Genomic DNA, 26808 nt, shown 5'->3' with positions numbered 1-26808 from the left:
TGTACACACACATACACACACACGCACACACACACACACACACATACACATACACACAACAGGAGTAAGGGCAATGGTCCACTGTTTACTGAGTTTAGCATTATAAAAGCTAACTGAGCCATTTAATTTAATTAATTCATTAAAATGCATTGATATAGATAATTTCACATATAGTCCTGACCATTCTAAACATTTTGTCAACTGCCTGTTATCAGGACATTTCTTATGTATATAGCACAGCTTTTACCGAGCGATTGTATGATATGATGTAAAAACCACAAAATATGTGTTTTAGCCTATTATAATTAATTTATCACTAAATCACATTTTATTAAGGTTAAGTAACAGTAACAACACAAGTAAAAAGTACATGTCTGGAAACACATTTCAATGTTACATATATATATTCAGTGTTTTAACCTTTTAAATGCTTTACAGGCTTTTATCAAATTATGTTGTACTGATCAGTAAAACAAATGTATTAGTTCAAAGAATTATATTCTGTTCTATATGGAAAACAACATGTGTTTTACTATTTGATTTATTGTTTATTAATTTATTTATCTTAAAATCTGCCTATTGAAAGAGTATAAAGCTTCATCACCAGAGATCCAGATGTAGTCACATTATTGACATGCTGGGGAAGAAAGTGAAAGTCCACGACTCAGAAAAGCAACCTGCCCTCAGAAGCATGTAAATATAAACATTATTTTGGTCTGCGTGCTTCTCAAGAGTCAAATTATACTAATAAATAATGACTGTCAACTGCTCACACTCGACACGAATGAAGCCTGAAAGGGACAATGCTGTGACAATATTGCCACCTTGTGGAAAAGTAGGCTACATGTAAACAGGGAGAGACAGAAAATGAGGGACAACCAGAGGCACCATCCCTATTATTTGTATTGTTAATGGTTTTTGTTACCTTTAGTATTATTATTATTATTATTATTTTATTATTATTTTAATGTGTAATTTTATTATTATATTTATGTCTACTTGAATTTGAGAGAGAGATAATATTGATAACGTTTCCTAAAATTTACTCTTGAGATTTTACGTACAAGCATATCTACTTGAACTTCAGAATTTAATGTGTTAGCATAACATCCCATTATCTCATCAATTTATCATATTGTGCAGGGTTTTAGCCAATGGTTTAGTTTACTCTCTGGCCAATTATATTTGGCCCGTAACTGGCCAATCAGAATGCTCGTGAGTTATGTTCTTCCGCAGTGATTCAAAACCAGGAAATGGGTTCTTACTCTGTAGATAGTTGGGTCGTTCTGTAAGAAATTCAAGAACATGCATTCATTTCTCCTTTGTTTTCCCTGTGTTGTTAAATGTAATGACGACCTGTCAAGACGTATGTTTGCAAATGCCGTTATATATATAGCTAGCTTTTAAACACCAAGGGGACAAACGATTCTCCAAGCTAACTACAGCTAGCCAGCTTCACCAAATTACCGCAGAAATGACGAAGACGTTCAGATCACCATCTCGACACGGCTATGCTGTAGAGATATCCCCATTTTTTCCAACCCGATTGGCCTGTGCTACGTCTCAGTACTATGGAATAGCAGGTGACGACTTGCTTGAACATGAGCGTGCATTATGAGCAGCTATAATGGTACCGAAGTTGCTGTCTGTCAGCCAGTAAGCTGTCGGCATTTCGACTTAACAGAACTTCTTCATCTGACAAGCTATGAATTACGTTAAAAAGCACTTTTGTTCGCAAGCTTTCATATCTTCAGTAGCCATTGGCTGCGTCTAAACAGTATCAGCTTATGAAGTACAATGTTACCCATTGTAATTGTATGCAAGGCATTGTAAACAATGATTTAAAATGACTTTGCTTATGTTAATTGGATATTCTATGATTCTTCTGTATCCAATAATAACAATGTACCTTTATACAAATCATTTGCGAGGTAGGGTTGTTCAAGATTTGGAGTTGATGCTCTTGGTTTCTTTTACTCAGGGTGTGGGACACTTCTGGTGCTGGATCAGAGCGAAGTTGAAATTTCTCTGTTCAGGAGGTATAGTGCACTGCTTTACATGGTTTTAACTGGTCTCAAATCCTCTTCAAATTTTGAATCCCATCAGATGATCTTGATTAATGACAATGAACAGTATTTCACTGTTCCACCCAAAGTCTTAATTTCTAGAACAAACCCATACAGTAAGCCTATAAATGAATCAGTGTGTGCTCTGACATTTTAGAATCCTGTGAATGATTCATATTTGCAGTTCAGTCATTTAATTTTCAAGATATTCAGGAATGTATTGGACCGTGGTTCAGTGTTGCACCTTCCATACGCAGCTTCGACTGGAACGACGGTCTCTTTGATGTAGCGTGGAGCGAGAGTAACGAGCACGTCCTGGTGACGGGGGCAGGAGACGGGTCTCTGCAGGTCTGGGACACGGCTAACCCGCAAGGCCCTCTGCAGGTACTAAAGGAACACAAACAGGAGGTGAGCATCCGATCGCGCACAAATAAAAATGGCACTCTTATATCAACACCCGACCTCGGTCGAGTTGCTCATAACTCATGGGAGCGATGCCCAAACTTTGAGCATGTGAATCACTTAAACAACTGTGTTTTCCCTATGTTATTAAAATGCAGCATGACGTGCTCAGATGTCGAATACAAATACTTTTTACCTGTCTCTAGTGCCCATTCCTGTAATTGGTGCAGTGTTTGAATGAAGTGAATGTACATTTTTTCACGCATTGTGTGTCAACCCACCTCAGTGCTCCACCCAGCCCCCAGTTAGGTCCCAACCCACAGGTCCATAAAGACTACTGAACGTTACCACTGTTACATGGCCATATTCCCTGATCTACTTTCAAAACCTTATAAGGTTCAGACACCATTCTCATCCTGTCATCCACACCTTCACTCACTGTGCGCCAGCATATTCCATTGTTAAGCATTTACAGTAATCATCCTCACCTGCTGAGTACCTGATAGTGGTAGATAATGCTAATTGCACTGCTGTGACTGCAGTCCACCCATAGGCTAGTAATATGTCTGCTCAGCAAGACATAAGTGCTTGAACATCCACACCTTCACTCACTGTGCGCCAGCATATTCCATTGTTAAGCATTTACAGTAATCATCCTCACCTGCTGAGTACCTGATAGTGGTAGATAATGCTAATTGCACTGCAGTGACTGCAGTTCACCCGTAGGCTAGTAATATGTCTGCTCAGCGAGACATCAATGCTTGAACATGAAGTACTGGTTACTCCCCAGGCGTCATGTAAGCACATTACTGCTAATGCTAATTGTGTCTGTCATGCAGTATATTCTCATTCTCCCCTGGTACTGCCAGTATTCACATGACATTACTCATCAGCTATATTGGACAGCTGTCATTGTAATGTGTTTCACGATTACATTTTCACTTTTATTTTAAGCTTCAACAACTATAGTGTTTTAATATTCATTGCAAACCCTTAAAAACTATTTAATAGATGGATGTAATGTCCGAGGAGGGTATTAAAAGCAAGTACTGTGCATTTTTTGTAGCTGAATCAGCAAATGATCCTAAAATTGCTATGGCTGTTAAGCTAGTATGGCTGCAAAGCCAAGGGCAGGTCTTTCTAAGGTTAAGGTATAAGCTGCTGCTTAAAGCTGCGCCATTCTTCCTCTCTGCAGTCAGTCTTCTGCAGTCTTTGAAAAAAAAAATGAATCTACAAAGCTAAATATCACCCTTCCAAATGGGTTTATGCATATTACGTAGAGATAATCATACTTAATTAGTCCAAGGACACTCAATTTTTAGGGTTTACACAAAAGAGAACTCTAAAAGCCTACATGAAGTTAATTACTGAATAACTATAATCTCACACAATAAAACACCTTAGCTGTCCACTAAGCTCTCGTAGCAGTGAAAATGCACAATATGTGGGGGATGCTGCTTTTTTTGGGTTAATTTAATGCATATATATTTTAGTGAGCTTTTATGTAAGATTGCAATACACTGGGAGAACAGCAAATGCCGAAATGCAGGACACTATTTATCAAGGTTGACAGGAAAGGTAATTGCATCTGTTTTTTACACCTGGGGGAGGCAGTTTTTGGGATTGGTTGCGGTTGGTCTTTGCCCCCCTCCCAGTAGCCTCGTCCACTTAAACCCCGTCGGATGTTACTGTGGTTTCAACAAGTTAGCATCTTTTAACTGTTCCCTAAAGTTATCAGTCTGTGGATTTATTTTCACAGGAACAGATGCGAGATATATTTTTTGGAATTATTTATCTCAGTTTAATGAGATACAGTTGCTGTATGCTTAACATACTGTGCATGAGCAGCTTTAGTACTTTAGTGTCATTTATTATAATTTTTGGCCTTTTCCCACATAAAGAATTTGGTAATATATGTTAACATTTATTTACAAATTTATAAATACCATCTGGATGTTTATATTCATTTTCACACATTGCACCTAGCCTCTTCCTTTTCCATGACCCTCACCTGCTACCCTTCAAAAAGTCTGTAGAGTTGTGTCTACATGCTGTATAGTCTCACAGTATGTTCATAATGCAACTAGAGGCGAGGTGAGACCGGGGACATCCCACCCCCGGCTCACATAATTGGATTCCAGTGTGAAGATGGGGTATAATTGAGGAACGACAGGAATACCCCCAGTCGGGGAGACCCTGGCAGCGGGGAACCCGTTTCAGTTGAAACCTGTGAAATGCAGCTAAACCCGCCTCTGGCTTCCTGCTACGGACGGACCGGGAGAACACAGCCAATAAAGGCTCAAATGACACAAACATCTGTCTAGACAAAACGCCACAAGTAGGAATGGGTTCAGTGAGTTAACGGTTATTTTATTGACAGAACCTTGACATTTGAGTCCACTAATACTGGGAAGATTCAGAGCGGCTAATAGGTTAAACGTGTACTGTGTAAGAAGCTGGCTTCGACGCTTCTGATTTTGTTTAACTTGGAACGATCAAAATGGCTTCCTTATTTGTTAACTATGTGGCCATGGGCACACGAGCAAAACTATTATTGATTTTTGGAAAGGAATACTGGGGTGAATAAGTAATCACATGATCAGATTGCTGTCACACAAGCAGTCTTACCTGGAAATGAGCGCTTGCTTAAACTTCCTTGTGAACTACAAAAGTGAAACTCAGGAATTTTGTTGCCATCAGTCATTTTAAATGTTAACGAAGCACTTTTTTTTTTCAGGACATACGGTGAATAAGTAATCTCTGTTCAGCTCTGTTCACCTGCTTCCTGCAAAGTTTGAACGCTGCAATTTTGTGCAGTACAGTCATTACAGGCACTTCTATAGCTGAAACAAATAACTCTGGAGCACAACATCTTTCATGGTTTTAAAGGCACATTATAGAAGTCAGCATTGGGTAATGGGAGAAATTATGTTTGAATTCTGTATTGACGCAGAGGTAAAATACATTCAAAGAGAAGGATTTGTGGGTAACATGAGCGACTAGACCCTTAATAGTTTTCACACACGGTGTAGCAAGTACAGCGTGCCACCAGATATACAGGATATATCTTTTATGCATTTCCACACTTTCCCAATACAGTGCAGTACAGTATTGGCGTAGGTTCTTTCGTTCAAAGTTCTATGCCACAATTTCATTATCCTTACTTTTTTAAATATCAGTAGCTAGCTGTGTGCAGTAGCATTCAAAATATTTGGTCATGCTAAGCAAACATAAACCTAATTTAAGAGACCATAGTCTCAATGGCCTGATGTAATTTGTTTTATATCATATACCGTTACCTTAGGTGAAGAATGAATCACACCCTATGGTACAGTAGTGTTTCAGCTATGCCAGGCTGCTCTTGTGTGTAAGATTTTGTTTAAATTGAAGGACCTGCTCTATGGTGACGCTAAAGGGAACGCTAAATGAGTGTGAAGGGGAATCTCAAAGTTGGTTTTCTCCCTACCCAGGTGTACAGCGTGGACTGGAGTCAGACCCGGGTGGAGAATCTGGTGCTGTCTGGGTCATGGGACCGTACCGTGAAAGTGGTGAGTTTAATTATGACCATGTGTTTGCGTGTCTACTTGCCAAGCCTGATTTGTTATCTTGTATACCGGCACATTAAAAAAAGACAAATGATATGTGGAAGAATTGTATGTAATGTGATATGATGTACTTGGAGTGCCTGTTATGAGTCCTAAAATGCACATGGTGTGTTGTGTCCTCACAGTGGGACCTGGAGCACCCTCAGTCCCTGTGCACTCTCCAGGGTCATGAAGGGGTCATTTACAGCGCAGTGTGGTCCCCTCACGTCCCAGGATCCTTTGCTTCTGCTTCAGGTGGGCGTTTAACAGTTTTTTTATCGTTTGACCCTGTTATCTTTATACATGATGTGTATGGAAAAAAACTCATTTTGCTACTGTCTGTGTACTTTAAAATAATATGATTTGGTGTTGGTACTGTATCACTGTGCTTGCTTTGGATTGGGAGATTATAATACATATTTGTTTAATACCATGTTACCTTGAACATTTTTATATTTTTAAAACAAGATAAATGAATGCATGGTTGCTTCTAACTTCTACATATTTGAGTGTGTTTACATGAGAGGGCAGCACTGTTCCTTAAACTCACTGTGGCAGTAGAACCTACAGTAATACTGAGTTTGGCCACATGATGTCAGAGAAGGGGTTCGCCTGGTACAGACACATAGCACTGTCCTCTTAATATGGCCCTTAACAAGGAAATGAGCATGTCTTCTTAACTTCCTTGTGAACTACATAAGAGTGAAACTCAGGGAAAGTTTTTGGTGTGCCTTCCTGGCATTTATAAATGTTTAACTGTGAAAGTTTTCTTTGGGTAGTCATTTTTTTTTCTTTTTCTCAGGAAACATCACGGTAAAGCATTATCTAGCTCCAGATGTGAATGTAAAAACTTTTGCTGTGTTTTAACGCTGATTGAGTTAGAATGAATTAGTTGTGCCTATTGATTTAATTACCTCGGGGGTAAATCTTAATGTCAGGGAGTGCATTTATCTGTAGGTAACTACATGGCTTGCATTTACAGTGGCGGGGGGGGGGGTCATGTGATGTTCATACTTCCCTTTCCATATCAGTAAACCACATATGACCTCCATCAGACTGAAGATGTGACTTGTTCAATTGAATCTGTTGGTACGTTCCTGCCATTTCCTTTCTGAAAGATTCTGATTACTTGTATAGCTGCAAGCAGGCACAATCTATCTGTGCAACATATGTTATATTATCTGTACAACACTAATTATATTAGTTTTCAGTTTCTGTTTTTCACTTGTAGTTTGCTCCTATAACCGAGACCCTATGAATTAACCAAATGTGCCCAGAGCCCTTTGTACTGAATGAGAAACCAGCTCCCCCACACTTACATAAAGACATTTGTTCACATTGGTGTCTATCATTTGCCTCTATAGCTGAAATCCATAAATAACATAGTGCTTTAACCTAGCTAGTTATGCAAGTGTTTGGATTCATTGGTTCGTTCATTTGATTGAATTGATCTTATGACACATTGCAGTCGATCCATTTTGTGAAGCGTGTCAGTTCATTAATATTTATATTGACGTGATGTTAATTCATTTGGACCGCATGGTTTATATTTTCTGTTCACTCAGCAGTCGCTGTGACTCGTCTTATTCATTAACGTGTGTTTTTTTTTTTTCCGAACTGAACGATGACGGTCGCATCGCTCCCTTCGAGGCGTTATCTCGATCAAGCCAAACGTGCACTCTCCCTCACGGCCCGTCCAGGGCAGCTTACCAGCCACTCAGTTACGCTCCCATTTCTAGAAGCAGCCGGGATAATGACAACATGTTCTGCTGAAAAATTGTTCTTTTATGGCTTCAGGGATTTTCTTCCATTAATCCCCCGTTACGGCTAAGTTTACATAATTGCACACCAAATGTGCTGCCGTGTGGGATGTGAGAACATAATGTCGCTGTATAATTCCCCCTTTGTTTAGTTCTTTTGTAGTTTCAGGCACAAAAACAGCTGCTAAAATTGTTGAATGAAATTGGCAGTATTCAAGAGTTTTACAACTATCAGGGAATGAATATCACCAGAACCATAAAAATGGAAACATGTAGGCTGTATTAAAAAACATTATTAATATAAAAATGTAATATAGCCTACGTCTATATTTTATGTTCTTTATAAAATGTTTTTTTTTTCTTTTAAAAGAGGTAAAGTTGCCATCAGCTTGCGAGTGTAGGTTAAATGTGACTGCAGATTGCCGTTTTCCCCTTTCGTCCGTGCCTCTCTGACGACTGCGCCCTTTCATTCGAGAGCAGAGGCGGCGTTTGATGGATGACAGCTGCCGCGCTCTCCCGATCTTATCGGCGGCGCTAACAGAACCGCCCGGGGCCGCCTGGGGCCACCCAGCGCTCTGAAGCCTGGTGCGGACAGGACCCCGTCACCGCCGGCCAGGTTCTGGCGCTGCACGTGACGCGGGGGGCCGATGGGTTCTGGAGAAAAGGGCACCGGCGCGGAAAATGCGGCGAGAGAAGTCGCTCGGAGAAGCGGCGACCCTTCACTGGTTCGACGGCCGTCGCTCGGGCGGGTCGCTGTGAACCGCGGCTTTCGCAGAATGTAGCCGACGGTTGGGCAGAATTCGCCGACAGTCAGGCGGGTCGGACGCGCCTGACAGACTTTTCTTCAGCTTCCGAATGGCTTAATTAAAACACGCTATTGAGTACACTGTCCTCAGTCATGAATTATGCAGATAGTGTTATGAAATGCGGTCTACTTGGTGCCGTGTGCTTAACGCGCAGTACAGGTAGACACAGCCTGGGGGCGAGTCTGTGCTTGGATTTCCTTTGGAAAAAGCGAAATCTTTCACAGCCTCTAACGTGCGAGCGCACGTATACCCCCGCACACGGTGCAGCCGCGAGAGTGAATTATGCATCCGGTCGCTTCTCTCCTCCTGAATAGAGCTTAGGGTCGTTGCTCACAATAACACTCTGACACGCCGTTGATGGAGGGTCCCCGTTTTTTCCCATTAAAAGCGGGACACCAGAAGCGCTGCCGGGGCGATAATGAGAAGTGGCTGGAAATCGATGCGCGAGCTCCGACGCGTGGGCGCCGGCCGCGGGAGCCCGACCCAAACTGAATCGCGGGACGGAGGAGGCCGCGGAGGAGGCTCGGGCAGGCCACTTAACCGGCGGACGCGCGCCGAAGGGGCCCTAATTCACCGCGAAAGTGAGGCCAAATCGCCTGTCACGCCGCGTAAACGGGCCCCATATTTCCCCGTTGACAAACTGCCGCACCAAACGCGTTCCCTCTTTCCTGCAGGGTTGCAGAGTCTTCAGTTTTTACCGTTTGCTCACTCAGAGAAGCAGCTATTTTTGCGCGTCCGCCTACGTTTGCAGTCTGCGCTTTAGTCGCCACCAATTCATTTAATTATTTTGAATGTTTATGGTAACTTAAATGTACACTTTGCTTCAATTAGACACCATAAAGCTGACGTTATAGTGTCATAAGCCTGGCGTAATGCCTGTCATAACCATTCACAATGACGGTGCGTTACAGCTTGCGACAGATGTCACTGCATTGACATAATGTGTACTGAGGTCACTTACAGTTATTTTGAAAATGCTGTGTAAAATTAGCCTTACACATCGTGACGGTGATATGACGCTTGTCATAAGTTGCAATGCGCTGACGAGAGCTGTCATGTCATTCTTATGGCTGTATCATGCAGGCGTCATGGCGTGTGGATAAAGTAAAGAGTTTCCGTGTTTTTTATGTCACGCTCTCCTCTGTGAGCTGTGTTCTCCGTGATCTTTACTCCTAGACAGCGCTGTCAGTTCAGCGCTGTGGGCAGGCACTAGTCGTCCTGAGCTTTTGAAAACTCCGACGCTTCCGCGTAAGATTTTCTTCTGCGGCAAGAAAGATACTGTCAATTTGAGCGAGGGACCCCTTTGAAGGGATCCCGGGGGAACAATGCTAGGCGCTCCCGATTTGCGCTTATCGGGAAATTCAGTAGTCTCTTTCATTACGCCGTGATGGGTGATTGCGACAGCGTCACGTCTTGGCAGGGATACAGTAAAGCTTTAGAGTAAGTGCTCTGCGCGCCTGCAGTCTCAACGAGAGATCCATTCCCCTGTAATTAAACATGTCAGCTCTGCCCGGAGCTGAGTGTAAATCAAAGTTATTTAAAAAGCCGACATCTAGGTCACTGCAGCTAAGGAATATTGATATAACTAATTTTAAAACTTTTGAGCGATTTGCGTTCTTCCTTCCGCTGCAGATCGGTTTCATAATGTCTTGATTTTTCCCCCCCGGCGTATTTTCCTTCCTAAACTGTTAACATAACGTAACGTAACATAACGACGAGAACAGGCCATGCAGCCCAACAGTCCTCGCCATTTCCCCGACTACATTGTACCTAGTGCTCTGTCTGATTACCTACAAATTAGATAGTATCTGACACCATATCAAGCTTAGTCTTGAAAATCTTTCTATGTTAGGGAATAGATGTGCTGCCAGTGTGCAGTCAGTAAGTCAGTACCATTGACACTGGTGGGACTTTGTTAATGGAACAAGAGAAATAATCCGACCATGTGGAGATCATTCAGGCTGTTGTAGATTGAGATTTTGACCCCAGGTTAACATGGGTCTTTCCAGATACTACTAATTTTCTGCATGAAACACTTGAGTTACGTCGAGTGGATTGACCATTAAATAGCACTGTATAGAATTGATTCGACACTCTTAAGAAAACAGAAATTGACTTTCTGTGACTAGCTATGTCAGCATATTAGAAATGTCTGTGCAGGGTGCGATCCCTGCTTTGACCATGTGGTTTCAAAATGGCAAATAGAATTCATAAGCCCATCCAATCACTGCAGCAGGATCCTTAATCTGGAAGGGTACAGGTAAGCAGCAGCCAGCCATCGCTTCAATCTGCAGTCCACGAGCTCATTGGACAGATGGCTAAAGGAGTCGCTGTTGTACGCTACCATGGCAACGGAAACCCTCCCATTTCACGTGACTCCGGGGGCCTCCCAGGCCGGCCCCCTTCGAACCTGGCGCAGTGGGGTGTGTCTCTTCATCCCTTATCCCGTGTTTTAGCTGGACACGCCAAACCAGGAGGCCCTCCATTTTAATGCTCTAACTCGGTATCTCCCCTCATGTCAATATGAATCTGCTGTCACAAGTTCTGACCACTAAACGCTGCTCCTACCTGTTCGTCATGGGAACGCGGAGAGCAAATTGGGCTATCCATCCACAGGCATTAAATAAACTGATTATTACTGCTCCCAAAAGGGCCCCTTTTAACCCAATAGCGGTCGCTGTTAGTGTGTCGGGGGCACGTTGACACGCAGAAGCGTATAAAAACACAAGAGTAGTTTCACCATGTAGTAATACGGATGGCTCAAATCGCGGGAAGAATCGTTTGTAGATGTTAGGCTGACTGTGTGTCAGAGGTACGGAATCAGCGTAAGAATGTGAATTTCCTTCAACTCTAAGGTCCCAATTCAGGGGCTACTTTAATGTGTTTTGCTCAGTCTTAACAGTCGGTTCACTTTGGAACATGTCTCCTAAAAATATGTTTGTATGATGCTTATAACGTTACAGTTTGTTCAATGCTTAACATAGCCTGTTACAAAGGACTTTATTATATAGCATGCAGAAATTCCCTTGGGGGCTTTCTCTTCATTTCAGTGATGGAACAAACCACTATCCATTTACTGTAGCCACAGTTTACATTTTTTTGGCCCATTTTCAGTCCATTCAGTCTATCAGATGCTGTGGCGCTAACTCAGTTGGGATTGAAATGCTATGTAATTTGTACTATCTTGGCATGAGGATCTTTTTGTTACAGAACCATCTGTATTTGTCTAATGTTCAGTGCTCATAGATTCTCTATGAAAAGCTCTCTACAAATCAATTATACAATTGTAAAATAAAGTTGTAAAATCATCCCCAAAGTTGCTGTATTACATTAAAACTATTACTGCTGACCTTTCAGTTTCGCAGTGCTACAGCAGTATCAACATAAAAAAGAAAAAAAATTATTTTCTTTTTCATTACGTTGTATTCATTGGCAAAAGGAGAGCAGTCATTCAGCTTATATATTTGAGATTTGGCTCCACTTGTTTTCACGCTGGCTCATTGACACGTTACGTGTTAGCTTGGTGTGTTTTTTCATGTCAGTTCAGTGTTTGTATTTATGTGCATGTTTTAGTGTGCACTTGTGTGTGTGTACGGTGCATATACTGTACGTGTGTGTGCTTGCGTGTGTATGGTGCCTGTATGTGTGCATGCTTGCGTGCGGGTGTGTATATGTGTGCGGCAGTGTGTCTGAGGGGCCGTTGTGGCTGACTGTGTCTGCAGTGGAGCTGATGCAGCAGCCTCAGTCCGCCCACAGCCCGGTAGAGTCCCTACGCTGTATCCAGCCAGCCGGCCAGCCAGGGCTGCAGCGGCCCTTGAAATAAGGAGCGTCATGGTTCACTGCATGCTGCAGACTCTGGAAGTGCAGGGTGGCGTGGGAGAGCCATGCAAGTGTGTGTGTGTGCATCTGTGCGTCTGTGTGTGTGTGAATGTGTGTGTGTGTGCGTGTGCATGCGTGTGTGTGTGAGAGAGAGACTGAGTGAGTAGTGAATGTAAGACAGAGAGAGAGCTGCAGCGGTGTGTGAACGTGTGTGTGTGTGTGTGTGTGAGAGAGAGACTGAGTGAGTGAGAAGTGAATGTAAGACAGAGAGAGCTGCAGTGGTGTGTGAACGTGTGTGTGTGTGTGAGGGAGAGAGAGAGAGAGACTGAGTGAGTGAGAAGTGAATGTAAGACAGAGAGAGCTGCAGTGGTGTGTGAACGCCTTGCGGGGGGCACTCCCCCTTGTGAACTCGCATCCAATCTGCATTCCCAGGGGACGGGACGCTGAGGCTGTGGGATGTGAAAATGGGGGCGTCCCGGTTGGTCATCCCGGCTCACAAGGCGGAGATCCTCAGCTGCGATTGGTCCAAGTACGATCAGGTACCCTCGCGCCGTGACGCTCCGCCGTTCAGGCAGCAAGCCAGAAATATGGGAGCTCGTCTGTCAAGGTGACATTTTGAAAGCATCTGGAAACGATGCTATCATGAGAAACCACCCCTGCGATTCCCGCCTCATTGATTGAAGAAGCACACTTGGGACATCCTTCGCTGTATAGGGAGGCGACAGGGGGGCAAGTTGCCAAAAGTTTGATTAACATTTCATTTCAGAACCTGCCCTTTCTACAGTGTCAGTATTCTCTAATTCACCGTGTAGTCTGTTCAGCTCTGTGCGTATCAGGGGTGCCCTTAGGAGTATTCAATAAACTGCCAATTTACTGAAATAAAATATTATTATCAAGATATCGCAACCCTAGCATATGGATAAATACAGGAAATTTTTGCTGCTTTCAGATATCGCAATGTTGAAAAAAACGTGGTCTCATTCCCTACTTGTCTTATATTAAAGCTTAGGTGGAATCCCTTTCTGTCACTTTGCCAACGCTGAAGGAGTCCTTTCTCCCTCAGTTTTGGACACGCTTGGTATCTCCATAGACTTCAATAGAAACCCTCAGCTTATTTATGTTAACGTCAAAGGTAAACGTTATATCTACGTCAAGGGTGAAAGGGTACTGTGTATCTTGGCAGATCTTAGCATAATTTAATAACAATATAGAAATTACAGTGTAACATAAATATAACGCCTTATAAAATTTATCATTGTTTATTTGTATTTCAGGTTTTACAAACTTTCCTCCTTCCTGCTTACCCTTGGCATCACTATAAAATGCTGAGGGTTTCTGTTGAAGTCTATGGGATACCTAGGGCATCCAGAATTGAGGCCAAAAGACTCCTTCTGTGTTAGTATTGTGATGTGTGCCAAGCGCTTCAGTCCAAGCGTGAATATATGGCGAATTTGGGAATGAGACCACATTGAGAAAAAAAAAAAAACTATATATACACATTCAATTTTTGCATGCAATTTTTGCCAGCCCTGGAGAGCCGCAGGGTATTTGGGATTTAGCTCTTCCGCGGCACTTAATCGATCCGTTAACGCGGCTGACTGTGCAGTTAACTCACTTCATCTGAACTGGTTGCTGATTTTAAGGATAAGATTAAAAACTCACATACCCTGTGCAAATGTAGTAGGTTTTCTAAATGTGCCCTCTCATTTGTGAAGATTTTATACAGCGCTAGACATCTGTACATGCATCTTATACCCTATGTAAACATATTTACAGAATTTGTGTGTGTGTGTGTTCGTGTTTGTGTGTGTACATATACACATACCTATTGCCATTTTCATTACATTATGTGCTTTTAATTGTGTAGGAAATCTTATTTAAGGTGGGATAAGATCAATATATTTCAGGATTCATGTAAAAGTATAATATTTACAGTAGGTCATAATACATATTCTCACGTACGTTTGTAGAATACTCTCTTTTCAGATTGCACCTTTCGGATTGGTTTGTTAAAAACAAGAATCCGTGGCTCCCCTTGCTCTTCTCCAAACATAGTTTTGGCGGTTTTTTTTTTCAGAACGTTATCGTTACCGGAGCAGTGGACTGCAGCCTGCGTGTTTGGGACCTGCGGAACGTCAGGCAGCCCATCTCCGAGCTGATTGGTCACACATACGCCATACGAAGAGTAAAGGTAGCTGGGTGCTCTCTTTCGTTTGACTTATTAGCCTCCACCTTCTCCACCTCTGCTTTAGATAATCACACGCGCAGCCATGAAGATCTGGCAGGTGTAGGACAGAAATAGCCCTCCATCAAGTGTTTTTAATGCCGGGATTTCATCTTTTTATGTTCTGTTTCTCAAACGACTGTTCGCTGTTCAGCTGAAAGCGGTGCATTTGGCAATCCCAGCTGTGACATTATTCTTGTTCGATGGCTTCCTCAAACAAAGGAATTCTTAACAGATGAAATGTAGGAAGCACTTACAGCTCAGATTCAATGACACTGCACTGTGCAACAGAAAAAAAAATTAATAAATACATCAAACTTTCTCAAACCAGAGATTCAAGGGTAAGGAGGTGGAGCGGTGTTTGATGAAATCTGCTCCTTGATCCTCCTTTCTTACTCCCACTCTCCTTGGCGGGCTTGGAGCGTTGCATTGGCTTTCCGAGCAGAGCTCTTTCTGAAACTCCTTTTTTTTCTGTATTATGTATACCTGATGACAGCTATGGATTTTTTTTTTTAAAAGATCTGTTTAATTGAATTTATGAAAATTGGAGCAGCTGTGTGTGCCTTCTGAAACAACAGCCGATTACCCAGATTAAAGAGCCCTGGCTTCACTCCGCGTTCCAGAAGCCATCTCAGCAGGAGAAAGATTTTTTCCAGGGATTTTACACATGAACTGAAAAAATTAATCCATTACAAATAATAATAGGAATCAAGTCCCTTCCGCCCACAGACTTAAAGTGCATTTTCTTCTGCCGCAGTGCAGGGTGGAGGTGTTTCATCAGAGCTTTTAGCTGATGACAGTTATTAAGTGTTCAATATTTGTGATGGTTTGTTTGGCCTCCATTTTGAACTTTTTCTGCACGTAAGTTAGCCTCCAACTAACTCATTTAACTTGCAAGACGTGTGGAGTTTTTCCCTTTGGTTCATGTGAGGCCGAGTCTCTTAGGAAAACAGAAACACATTGCTCAGATTCATGCAAAAGTCCTGAATTCCCTGCTTCTCGAGTAGACTCTGGAGGTCAGGATTCAGTTGAACTATTGTGGGATGATGGAGTATTGCAATTTTGTGATCCTCAAAAAAAAAAGCTGTATGAAAACTTAGTATAGATTTGTTACACATAGTTTAGGACAATGTACTTTAGCATTGTGATTGAATGGCCCCTGTTTCAAATTCAAACCAGGTGCTCGTTTCAGGGTTTGCATGAATGTGTTATAATGCATAATTAATACATGCTTTATATGTATTAAATAAGTGTATGGTACTCTTGCGAGACAATAAACCCCAGAGGGAGTGTTTCGTAGGACGTCTATGCATAAATTCGACCATTTGGCCACGGACTGTTTTAATGAAAAATGTGGTTAATGTAGCTGAAAGACAAAATGAGTGTAACCCACTGTACATTCTTCCCATTCTGTCTCCCCAGTTCTCTCCATTTAACCCGACAGTGCTCGCGTCCTGCTCCTACGACTTCACCGTGAGGTAAAAAGCTTCGTAGTTTTGCGTATATTTTACCCCCCGCAATTGCTTAGCTCTGGCCTCAAGTATTTGCAAATGAACCACAAGCAAGCTCTTTGATGCCTCACTGCAGCATCTTGATTTTATATTTCTCGTGATTTGCTGTTTTATAGCAGGATTATTGTGCTTGTGGAGACATGCTTCACAATACACAATGTGATATATGAAAAAAAAAAAAGTTATTTATCAAACAACTCTACTACTAATTATTTCATAGGTAGGCTAGTGTACCCAGTCATAACCACGCAGAATTACTGGTCTGTACTTGTTGACATTGTGTAAAAAATCAAAAGGTCAGTTGAAATTATTAGAGAAGCAGGCAAACGGAAAACTCAGATTTTTGGTAATATGGAATCATGACTTGCAGCTTTTATTACATTTAGGAAATTGAAATACATATCAGAGCACTTTATTATATATTATGTTTTATAAATGTGTACGTATTCAGTATAGTTAGACTTGCTTCTAAGTTGCAGTGTCAGCACTTTTGCTTTTGGAATTCATTACATTGAAAGCATAACATAAAGAGACTAATTGAGACCCAGGACCCAGGTGCAGTCATATTGTTCCATATTGTCTGCCAGAACTCTCATCCATGGAGTGGGTTTTTAACACTGAAGATCAATCTTCTCCATAAATCCATTGAACTTTTAAATGCATTGACTGGTGTAAATTCTGAGTGCCATGGAATAGGTATATGGCTAAAATGAAGAAACTGATCTAAAGATGCATTAAAATAACATCTTTTAATGTTTATTTCCCAGTCCACTACAGTTTATGGAGTGCAGTTGATTTTTGTTTGTTCATTTGAGAAGACCCCTTGTTTTATTTCTGAACTGCTCTTTTTTAGCTACCGTCAGCTTTTAATCGAAAGTTACTCAAGCTGTTAAATGAACTAATTGAAGCCATTAAAGCAACATCATTAAAGATGTTAAATGAGTGAAGCAAAGTTAGTCAAAAGCCAGGGTTTAACGGGGGGAATGCGTACGGACACACTGGTTAAAAACCAGAATGGATTGCAGGAACTTTCCGAGAGATTCGCTTTTGTACTGCTTCGGTTCACAAACTCAGTTATTTTCAATTCTTAGATCATCCATGTTTTTTCTCCCCCAGTGGTTCGTTCCTCTTGGGCAACCCAAATGTTTGGGTTTAGAAATACCATCTCCCTGTGCGTTTTCTTTCTCAGTTCTGTCAGAAACGGCTCGACTGCACGCTGAAGGCCATGTTTTGTGGTTGGGTTTATGCACCCACGTATTTTTGCTTCGGTATCAGACGGGGGGAGAAGCTTTATTTTCCGAGAGGGTCACTGGGCTCTTGTTGGACGGCAGGTTCTTTATTGATCTGGACTGTTGCTTTCCCCCCGGTTACATCAGGAGATTACAGAAGAGGGTATTTTATTAGAGAATTCTCTACAGGCCCATTCTTTATGTCCCACTAACTTTAATCACATTGATCCGCGGCAAACTGATTTCTGTTCTAGACACTCCTGCTGAGTGAAATAAATAGTGAGGTACAGTTTTGATATTGTGGACCGTACCTTTAAAATTGTTTGTCAACACTGAGTCAGATCTTGCTTAGGTTTTGCTGAACCAACCTGCGTGACTTCACACTGGCTATTTGAATCTCTCCACGTCTCCATCTCTATCTCCCTCCATTTCTCTATCACTGTCTTTCCATCTCTCTCTGTCTTTCATCACTTTCTCTCAATCACTCACTCCCTCTCTATCTGTCCTTCATCTCTCTATCACCATACACACACTCTTCCACACATACATAAACAGGAATGTATGTGTGTGTTTGCATGCCCAAGTGTACATATATCTTATGTATTACATCTAAGGTGCATCCTGTATCTCAGTATGCACATTAGCTTTACGCCTATCACATATAAGGCAAAACACTTCCTTCATATATTTCACTGATGCCTCATCGTAGTCACAAGCTCTCTGAAAGTCAGGGCCAGTCACCAAAGGGCATTTCCACGAGGCATCTGGCTTTTGCTTTGTGCTCGTAGTCATTCATGCAGTAAGGACCTGTAATTTATATTTACGTTGTGCGCATTTTAAAATCAATGCTCATCTAAGGTACTCGGAATATGTTTCGCATTTTGCGCGATGCTTCCTCCGGGTCTATTCACATTCAGGCAAGATGTCTTATAATTATATCTGCCGTATAAAAAAACAAACAAGCAAAAAAAAAGCAATACCCTATCGATCAATAGGATGCATAAGTAGAGGAAATGATTTTTCATTAGACCTGGGACCTGCGTAATTCCCTGTGGCGTATTGGAAAGAGGCTGCATTTACTGTGTGTCCGCAGTGTTCTCTGTTGTACGCGTAAGAGACTTTAAAGGCACCTGCCACCACAAGCACACACACACACACATACAGACACACACGCACACCTCATAAGCGTTTGTTTACTCTACATGACCCATTGGAGCCTCATATAAGTCTATTAGATTTCAATGTTTACTAGAGATTATGTGTCCGGCTACGTTTACAGTCGATGGCGAATTTGGGTTTCCATGGCATGGCTAAATAGCCCAGGAGCTGCGCATTTAGACTGCGGTGAAGCGGATGTGTAAAGGCGACCGAGATACTGGAGCTCACGCTATTCACGGCTTTGTTAGCCAATGGTGTCGCCTCACCCGAAGTGCACCTCTCTCCAACGCACACTTTTTTTCCAAGCCATTGTTGGGAACGATTATGGCGTCTTCCATTTCATTGTGCGGACGGTCTCCCAGGGCCCACATGTCGGTAATGACGGAAGCGTTTTGATTGTTGGCTGGACTTTTGACCGATACCGGTGCAGTGAGCTGTAGAGTTACAGGCCCAGCAAACACAAAACGTTCTCACAATGCTGCTTCAGTGTCATAACATTGGAACACCGGAACGTTGTGAGGACGTTTTCTGGTAGCCGGGGAGCTATGACGGGGTGAACAGCGTGGGCTGCGCATTTTAATGCAGGTGGAAGCGGAATTTCTCTCCGCTCTGTGAAGCGTGCTAGTTTTGAAAATGTTGTGGGGGGAGAGAGCAGAATAGCATCTGAATAAACCTTTTCCTTTTCAAAAGGGAAAAAAAAAATGTTTCTGACACCCTCCCGCCAGGTCCGGCACTTCGGTCTCGCGTTTCCCGCTGACGGTTTTATCTGCAGTGCCCCTCCGTCGTGACCCCCCCCAGCTGTTGTGTTTCAGAGACCCGCGTCCCGCGCTGATTTACGGCGGCCCCTTTCTTTAAATAATACCATTTCTGAAGCCAGCGGCCCCGGAGGCCTCATAAATAACACACTTTGGCCGCACTGTACGGCAATGCCGGTATTAATGCTTTCCTAATGTATTTATATGAGCGCGGGGTATTTTTTTTTTCGAGGGGAGTGATTTAATTAGATTTGCGGAGTGGATGGGTCTGTTCCACCCGCCGAGGGCTGCGTCAGGGTTTTGAGCGGGCGCCCTCATGGAGTAAAGTGGGGCGGGGAGGGGATGGGAGAGGGGAGGGTGAAAAACGGCCTTTCAATTAGCCTGATTGCTTTCCCCTGGTCCGCGTCGGCAGGTTCTGGGACTGGGCCCGGGGGGACCGGCCGCTGCTGGGCACCCAGGAGCACCACACGGAGTTTGTGTGCGGGCTGGACTTCAACCTGCACATCCCCGACCAGGTAACCCACGCCCCGTCCTCTGTCTTATTAAAAAAGCAGGTAACCCACTCCCTGCCCTCCATCTTATTAAAAAGCACCATGGACCTTAGCTATCATTATCACACATCCTTCAAACGCATGTGTTGTCCTTTTTTTTTTTTTTTTTTTGCTTGTTTTAGCAAATTTTCTGAATTGGCTGCCACTTAGTCTTAGTTTAGTCTGCATTTTACACATTACCGGTTTTCTTACGCACCGTTTTAATTTAGCTGTATTCATTAACTAGCGCTGTTGACCGTGTAATGCATGCCCCGAAGCAGCAGTGAAACGCATCCCATCCACGCAAATCTGTTTCTAGCTCCCTATATGCATACTCCAGCGCTCCTTCCCCAAGAGCCCCCTCTTTATGCATAGTTAATGGAGCTGATTTTACTAATCCATCTCCTTTAACTGTTCTAGACAGTGGTAAATGCGCGCCTCGCGGACCGGTGCTGCCGTGAATTAGCCTTCCTCCAACCCACCGCGCCAGGTGCTGTTGTTTGTTTAACTAGTTTATCTCCCGTGAACACCTGCGCGCCGCGAATTTCGCCATCGATATTCTTTATGTAAATTCTTTAATACGCGAATTCCCCAGAGTTCCTCCCTGCCTTTTTATCTGTATTTAGGATTCTTTAATTAGTGCATGGCACTTAATTAAATTAAACTACTCTTGGAGTAGTTGACATGTTCGTTAAAGCCTGATTAAAGGTAATGTAATTAACATTCTGCGCTTGCACCTAATTATTTTCCGGAAACTATTTTCAGGACTAATTGAGATACACATCTCCAATATAACTATGAATATGAACATGCTAATATATGATGAAACCAATGACACTATCAATATCATGTACTATTTAGACAATAATTGACACTTTTGATATTGTGTACATACAATTAATAAGTCATTTGTTCAAATTAATAAATGTAATTGTAATAATTACTCCTTTTTTTCATTCTTGCTGACTGGCTTGATATGGACCTCTTCTCATGTTCTTTGCTTGTCTTACTTACCTCGGCGTAACTATACTGCATGACTGATTGCTCTTCCTGTCCCAGTAAAGCTAATCCTGGTTGTTTTTACTGCACTGCACTTCTGAGCAGGCAAACATTTTTTTGTTCTAAGATGTATGTGTCAGCTGAAAAGCCAGCTTGGGGCAATGCCCTGTGTTTTATCTGTTTAGTTTATAGCATCATAAAAAGCCATGTTTCGGAAGCATAGATTTTTCGGTGCTGTGTCTTCCATACACTTCACCCAACCATGACCCCCCCCCCCCCGGGTCTATTTACTACTATCAGATATACATATTTATCCTTTTATCTCTATCCTTGGAGTTTTAACTTTTTTAATGCTAAAAAATACTGAATCTGCCTATTAATAATGAATGGAGACAGTGCTTTGCCTGAGGTGCTTCCTTATGCCCTGTCTAAATAAAGATTGCAAGATTTGACATACAGTAAGAACAACCTGATTAGAGTATTACTGCATTATGAAGTACCATGGATTAAAAACTCTACCGTAGAACTCCAGTGCCCGTTGACATGATGCGTAATCCTGGAGCTCTACAGTGCCAGTAGCCTGCACTATGACAGGTTAAGTGATGCACGTGGGGGACCTGGCGTTCTGGTGTTCCTGGAAGAGTGTTTTTTACGGCGAATTACGCACTTAAAAAGGGAACGTGACCGCGACAGCGCAGAGCTGGAGCCCGTCGTGACGTAGGGCCGCGTGCGCGCGCGCGCATTCGTTGCCGCAGCTGTCCATCAAGCCGTGAGCGCGAGCGCTGAGGGAGTTCGCGAACCTGACGCAAGCACCCAGAGCGATGAATTAACGGCATAACGCATGCGATCCATCAGGAAGCCGACATTGCGCAGAAAGGGAGGATTGATTTGAGTGGCACTCGAATCTATGAAACAATACACACGGTAAAAGAAAAAAAAACTGACAAATACCCCACTGACTGTTCTGGTTACATAAGCTTGCATAAATCCTCCGTTTATAAAATTCCTCTAATAAATCACTTCAGCTATCTAATGAAATTTAGAACTAGCTCATTTTTGACTCGTATATTTCGCAAATATCATATAATTTTGCCCATCTTCAATTTTCTAATTATATGAATTCAATTTAATGCTTCCCGGAGGGAACAAATTAAAAGGCAGCAATAATCACAACTCGGGCAATTTCTTTGATTGAATCCCGGGGCATAGTGAGAGTTATCACAAAGAGAGGGAATGCAATCAGACTATAAATCAACGAGGCACATTAACCGGAGAATAGTTTTGAAATGGCCCGGCCGGCGCAATGCAGAATCGCGGAGTGCCCGTCCAATAAGAACGAGCAAATAAAACGTAATGCTTATGTTTTGAAGCGGACAATGGGGAGCAATTGAAAGAGCTGTGCTCGAACAGACCACGGGAAAGAGTCGAACCATTTGCGTTTTATGATTGGACAATGTCTGCATTCTGACATGGACATGGTTAAGTGGAAAGGCCACACCCTTTACAGGTGAATGAAGAGTTAGGACTTCATGCATGATCTTTGTGCTTACAGCCATCTCTGACCTAGTCATCCATCCACAAACCTTGAGGAACACACGCAAGATCTCCTTAGCACAATAGCAGTACTGCTTTTGTTTTCAGTACAAACATAATATTAATCACACAAATTCAAGTTAAATTGAACCATTCTACATGAAGAATTTCCCTGTAAATAAAGCACATTGGTTTGCAGTGGCCATTGTGCACTATAGCATTGCTCCCCTTATGACAGTGTTGGCCAAACTTCAGTTATAAACTTGATGAAAGTTTTATGCTGTGTTGTCGTGAACCAGTCACGGGGCCAAAACCCGTTCAACCACGCCAACAGCAGTAATTCAAAAGCCCACTGACCGCAGCCGCCAGTTTGGAGGGTGAGCGGGATGGCGCATTTCTCATTGTTCACCCCACCTCCACCACACCCCGGCCCCCCGCCCCCCACCCACCCTGGTCAGCCTCGCTTGGCTGATCCGGTTGCCAGCGCCGCTCCGCACCAGTCGAAAGGGGACGGGGTGGTAACACTGTTCCTGCTGCAGCACCCCCCCCCCCCACCGCTGCACAACTCAGCAAAGCTTCGCTCCGCTTCCTCCGCAGTCCTACCTCCGCCTCTACCTCCGCCCCAACCGCGACTCTGCGATCGATCACCTCTCTAACTCCACCGCAATCTCTGCGATCGATCCCCTCGCTCCCCGTCACTCACAAAAAAAACTCCAAACAGCTGCACCCGCAAGCACATCAGGGTAATCCCTTCTGGCGTGGCAGTTACAGTCACATCTGTTTAATCACAAGGACGTTTTCTGCTGTTAACTCCAGGTTTTTGGGTGTGCATATGGGGTGGGGGGGAAAGAAATGACAATGAAAGTCGTATCTCAATGGCTTTATAGATTTAAGCTCCGCAGTAAAAGAATCGTGATTTTGTTTTTTATTTACTTAGCCGTGAGTGAAATTGTACTGTGGGACAGAGTGCCAGATCCGCCGTCCATCTGGTACGCCAAAACCTTTTGGCTGTGAAACGCCCTGTGGCAACCCTTACCCTCTCTTCATGTCTTTACCTAAAACCCCCACCCCCCCAACACACACACACACTCACACACTCACACACCCCAGCCCAGGTCTCTGCAGCACTGCCCCCCCTGGTAGCATTAGCTTTATGTTTCGCAGGAGAATAATTAATGGGGGCCATTTTTTTTCCTCAATGGATGAGTCACAGACCAGAGGCTTGGCAGCAGCCTCGCCGTAGTACTCAGACATAATGAATTCTCCCCTCACCCCTCCTGTCCTTAAAAAGAGAGAACAAAAAAAAAAAAAGCTGTAGCCTGTGGCTGCGTTTTCTCCTTCCTCCGCCGTTTGGGCACCATTTTATGTATTTTTTTCACAAACGGGATTTCACTCAAACTGCTGACCTTTTCCCTCGGTCCTGCTCAGTGCTGGTAAGCGCTCGACCGATTGCTCGGCCATGACAACCAACAGAACGTGCCGCTGCCTTAGCTCTCTTTGGCACTAAGTCATCAAGTCAGGGGTCAAAGAAGGTCAAAAATTCACTGTGTTTTGGAAACGATGGTGATATTTTCTCTCAACCTCAGCAATATGAAAGATCTCTTCAAAACGGAGAAGCATAAATTGTGTTACTGTGTTTGGCACTAGTGTTTTTCCCCTCTTGAAAAGCTAATATGAATCCTCCGGTGAATTACCTAGATGAAGAATGCTGCAATTCCCCCATTTTTGATTGACACCATTTGAAAGTGGCTTATGTTTATTACAGTAATCTACTGTAGCCGCTGTTTTATGAAGCTGTCCAGTCCTTCATACACCAGTACGAAAAGCCATAATTTAGTCTGCTGCAGCTGGAGTTTAATCACGCATGCATAATCGGGTTTTTGTAGAGCAAAAGTATTTAAGGGTCTAACTATCAGGTTTTGGCTTCGTAGCTAAGAGACTTGCCCATGGTTACAGAGCCCTGCAGTGACCCAGAAGTGGAGGGAATACCGAGATCACATGTCACCGGTTTCTCAGTCCTTAGAGTAAAAATCCCAGCAGGTTTTCCACCAATCCAGAGGCTGTACTCCAGCAATGGGCGTGTCTTTTCTGCAGTAAATTTGCCCCCAACAGCACATAGAAGAACATAGGCATTATCTTTCCCTAAACATATCACAATCACAGTTGCCTTCTTGAGTGCCATGCTGCATACAGGAACCCTCTGAGTCATTGCACTGATCTCCGTATCCAAAGACGTGCAAATTGTAGCAATTCCAGGATTGCCAAACTGTAGATTAATTCAAACAAACTGTGAACAACAGCATCGGATCCAACATGGACGCAGTGAGAGGATGTATGTATATTAGCCTCTGTCATATCCAGTGCTAGGTATTCTTTTTATATTTTATAACTAATAACTATCATCCTTGAGTGTTAATCTTTAAAGGCAGTGATTAATGGTAACACAATGAATCACTCACATCTGTAGTTCAGGGTGAAAACTGGACAATAGCAGTCAAATTTCATTGACATCCATTTTGTAGTGAATTTATATTTGAATGTCTTCACTGTTTGTAGACGGACGCTATCATTTGGAACAATGATGACCTCTCCTGCACCATTAGCCTGGTGTCAGTGAACAGATTACCACCAGCGAGACTTTCAGTCAGGGTGCATATATCATGGGTCAAATTGACTCGCCATGAGAGCACTGTTTAGCATGTGATGCAACCTCACCATGCACTGCATGAACACAGACGTCCAAATAGCACATGGGTGATGCTTTGGTGTTATGGGTAGGATCCACTGGACGATTTGCCTGCCTCTTCCTTTGCAGACATCAGATTATTCAGCCACTTTGTGTATGTTTTGGGAATGTTGTGGTACAGCTGAGCTCTCTGTTAGGGGACTTTCTACACCGCGTCAGGAGGAGGGGAACTGTAAATCCCGTGCGTGGATTCGCTTCCGTGCCAGCACAAGCTGTCGTGTACTCCATTGAAATGCTGCTTCAGAGGCACAGTGCCTCAGATGTAAAAAGCCAATCAGTTTTTCTTACAGGTCTCCAGGACCATATCAGCGGTGAACAGTGAAGCCCGTAAATATCGTGCAGTAGGCTATTCATCGTCACCGTTAAAAGGAAAACGTTTAGTTCCACTCCTGGGACGTTGTGTGTTGTCCCCTTTTCACTCTCAACTCCTGCTGCAAATTACGTGATAAACCTCATCTTTAATTCACTTTGACTTTTAACATGTATCCAAGTCATAAATTGTAACTAAAGAGTGTACTTGGGGTTTTATAATCAGGAAGCAGGGTTCCCACAGTGCACATTGTGAACGGTGTGAATGCAGTGAACCAATCAGCTACTCCCAAACCGTGGCTCCGCAGGGCCTGAGTTAGACAGCCTTGTTCTAAAGGAAGATATCTGCGATTGTTTCTCAGTAAATTTCTTTCGCAGTTCTGTAATGATAGATATGCACATTTTGAAAAGATGTTTTGTCACGTTTTGTTTGCTTGCAGGTTGTGGACTGCGCCTGGGACGAAACGGTAAAAATATATACACCTCCATGCCTTGCCGCCGCTCAGCAAGGTGCACCATAGAGGGAAGATAATTACTTTGCCCCAAGGAAGAAGAGAAGACTTTTCGGACTGGGCTGGATCTAAATCATGGCCAAAAGTTACCGAACCCTGGATGCTGTCTTGATAATGACACTTTTAAAAAGACCCACAGGGAAAAGTCTGGCGCTAACAGGCTAAGTTTGAAAGTAGAATGGAGTAATGCTAAACCATGTGGAACACTGGAAATCACCAGCTGTAGGACCACAGGTGTCACAACCACTGACTTTTCATTACCACATTTTTTCTTTTTTATAACGTGTGAAATTAGAAGTGTCTACGCATTTTTCTTGTGTGCCGGTTTTGGCATTTGGCGGTCCTGGAGCTGTAAGAAGAGGACGCTTCAGTAATTTCACGTGCTCCTTCCTTAGGTGTTTCACTGTGTTATGGTTCAGTAGCCTTTATTTGTGTCTGCCAAATCTGGAAGGGTGTATCCTAAATTACTCGTGTGTATTGAGTGATAAAGCCAATGCTTGAATGACACAAAGTATTCACGTTTGCACTGAGTAGGCCTATATTGTATGAAAATGAAATAAGGATGTGTATATTAAGTCCAAATATTGACTGGGAGCAGAAAACATCATCTGTAAATGTAACGGAAATATTTTGTTCAGACTTCATTTAGGATTTAGTATTGTTCTATGAAATATTATAGTATATAGGCTATTATAATACTATAGTATACTGTACAGATCCCAAAGAAGTGTGTAACGTGCAAATAAATTGAAAACTAACTTGGAATTGTTTCTTGTATTCAAATGGCAACCAAAGGCTCCGAACAGCTGGTGTTTAGTTCTGGACAAAGGAGAATGAAACTGACAGTTTGATATTGGCACGGTGC

At 42.9% G+C, this 26808-nt stretch overlaps 1 protein-coding gene across 1 annotated transcript; it reads left to right on the top strand.

Annotated features, from left to right (window-relative positions):
* Nucleotides 1-1221: 1221 nt before the first annotated feature.
* pex7 (peroxisomal biogenesis factor 7) lies at nt 1222-26708 on the top strand. Its single transcript, XM_064340100.1, has 10 exons — nt 1222-1583; nt 1982-2039; nt 2324-2474; nt 5939-6016; nt 6199-6307; nt 12870-12976; nt 14515-14628; nt 16084-16139; nt 19727-19829; nt 25872-26708. Exons 1-10 carry the CDS (start codon nt 1475-1477, stop codon nt 25950-25952), a joined length of 966 nt encoding a protein of 321 aa, XP_064196170.1. The 5' UTR covers nt 1222-1474; the 3' UTR covers nt 25953-26708.
* The last annotated feature ends 100 nt before the right edge of the window (nt 26709-26808 follow it).

The sequence above is a fragment of the Anguilla rostrata genome, chromosome 6, assembly GCF_018555375.3.
Source record: "Anguilla rostrata isolate EN2019 chromosome 6, ASM1855537v3, whole genome shotgun sequence".
Taxonomy (NCBI): domain Eukaryota; kingdom Metazoa; phylum Chordata; class Actinopteri; order Anguilliformes; family Anguillidae; genus Anguilla; species Anguilla rostrata.
The sequence above is the reverse complement of the archived record's forward strand: the minus strand, read 5'-3'. Positions and strand labels throughout refer to the sequence as shown.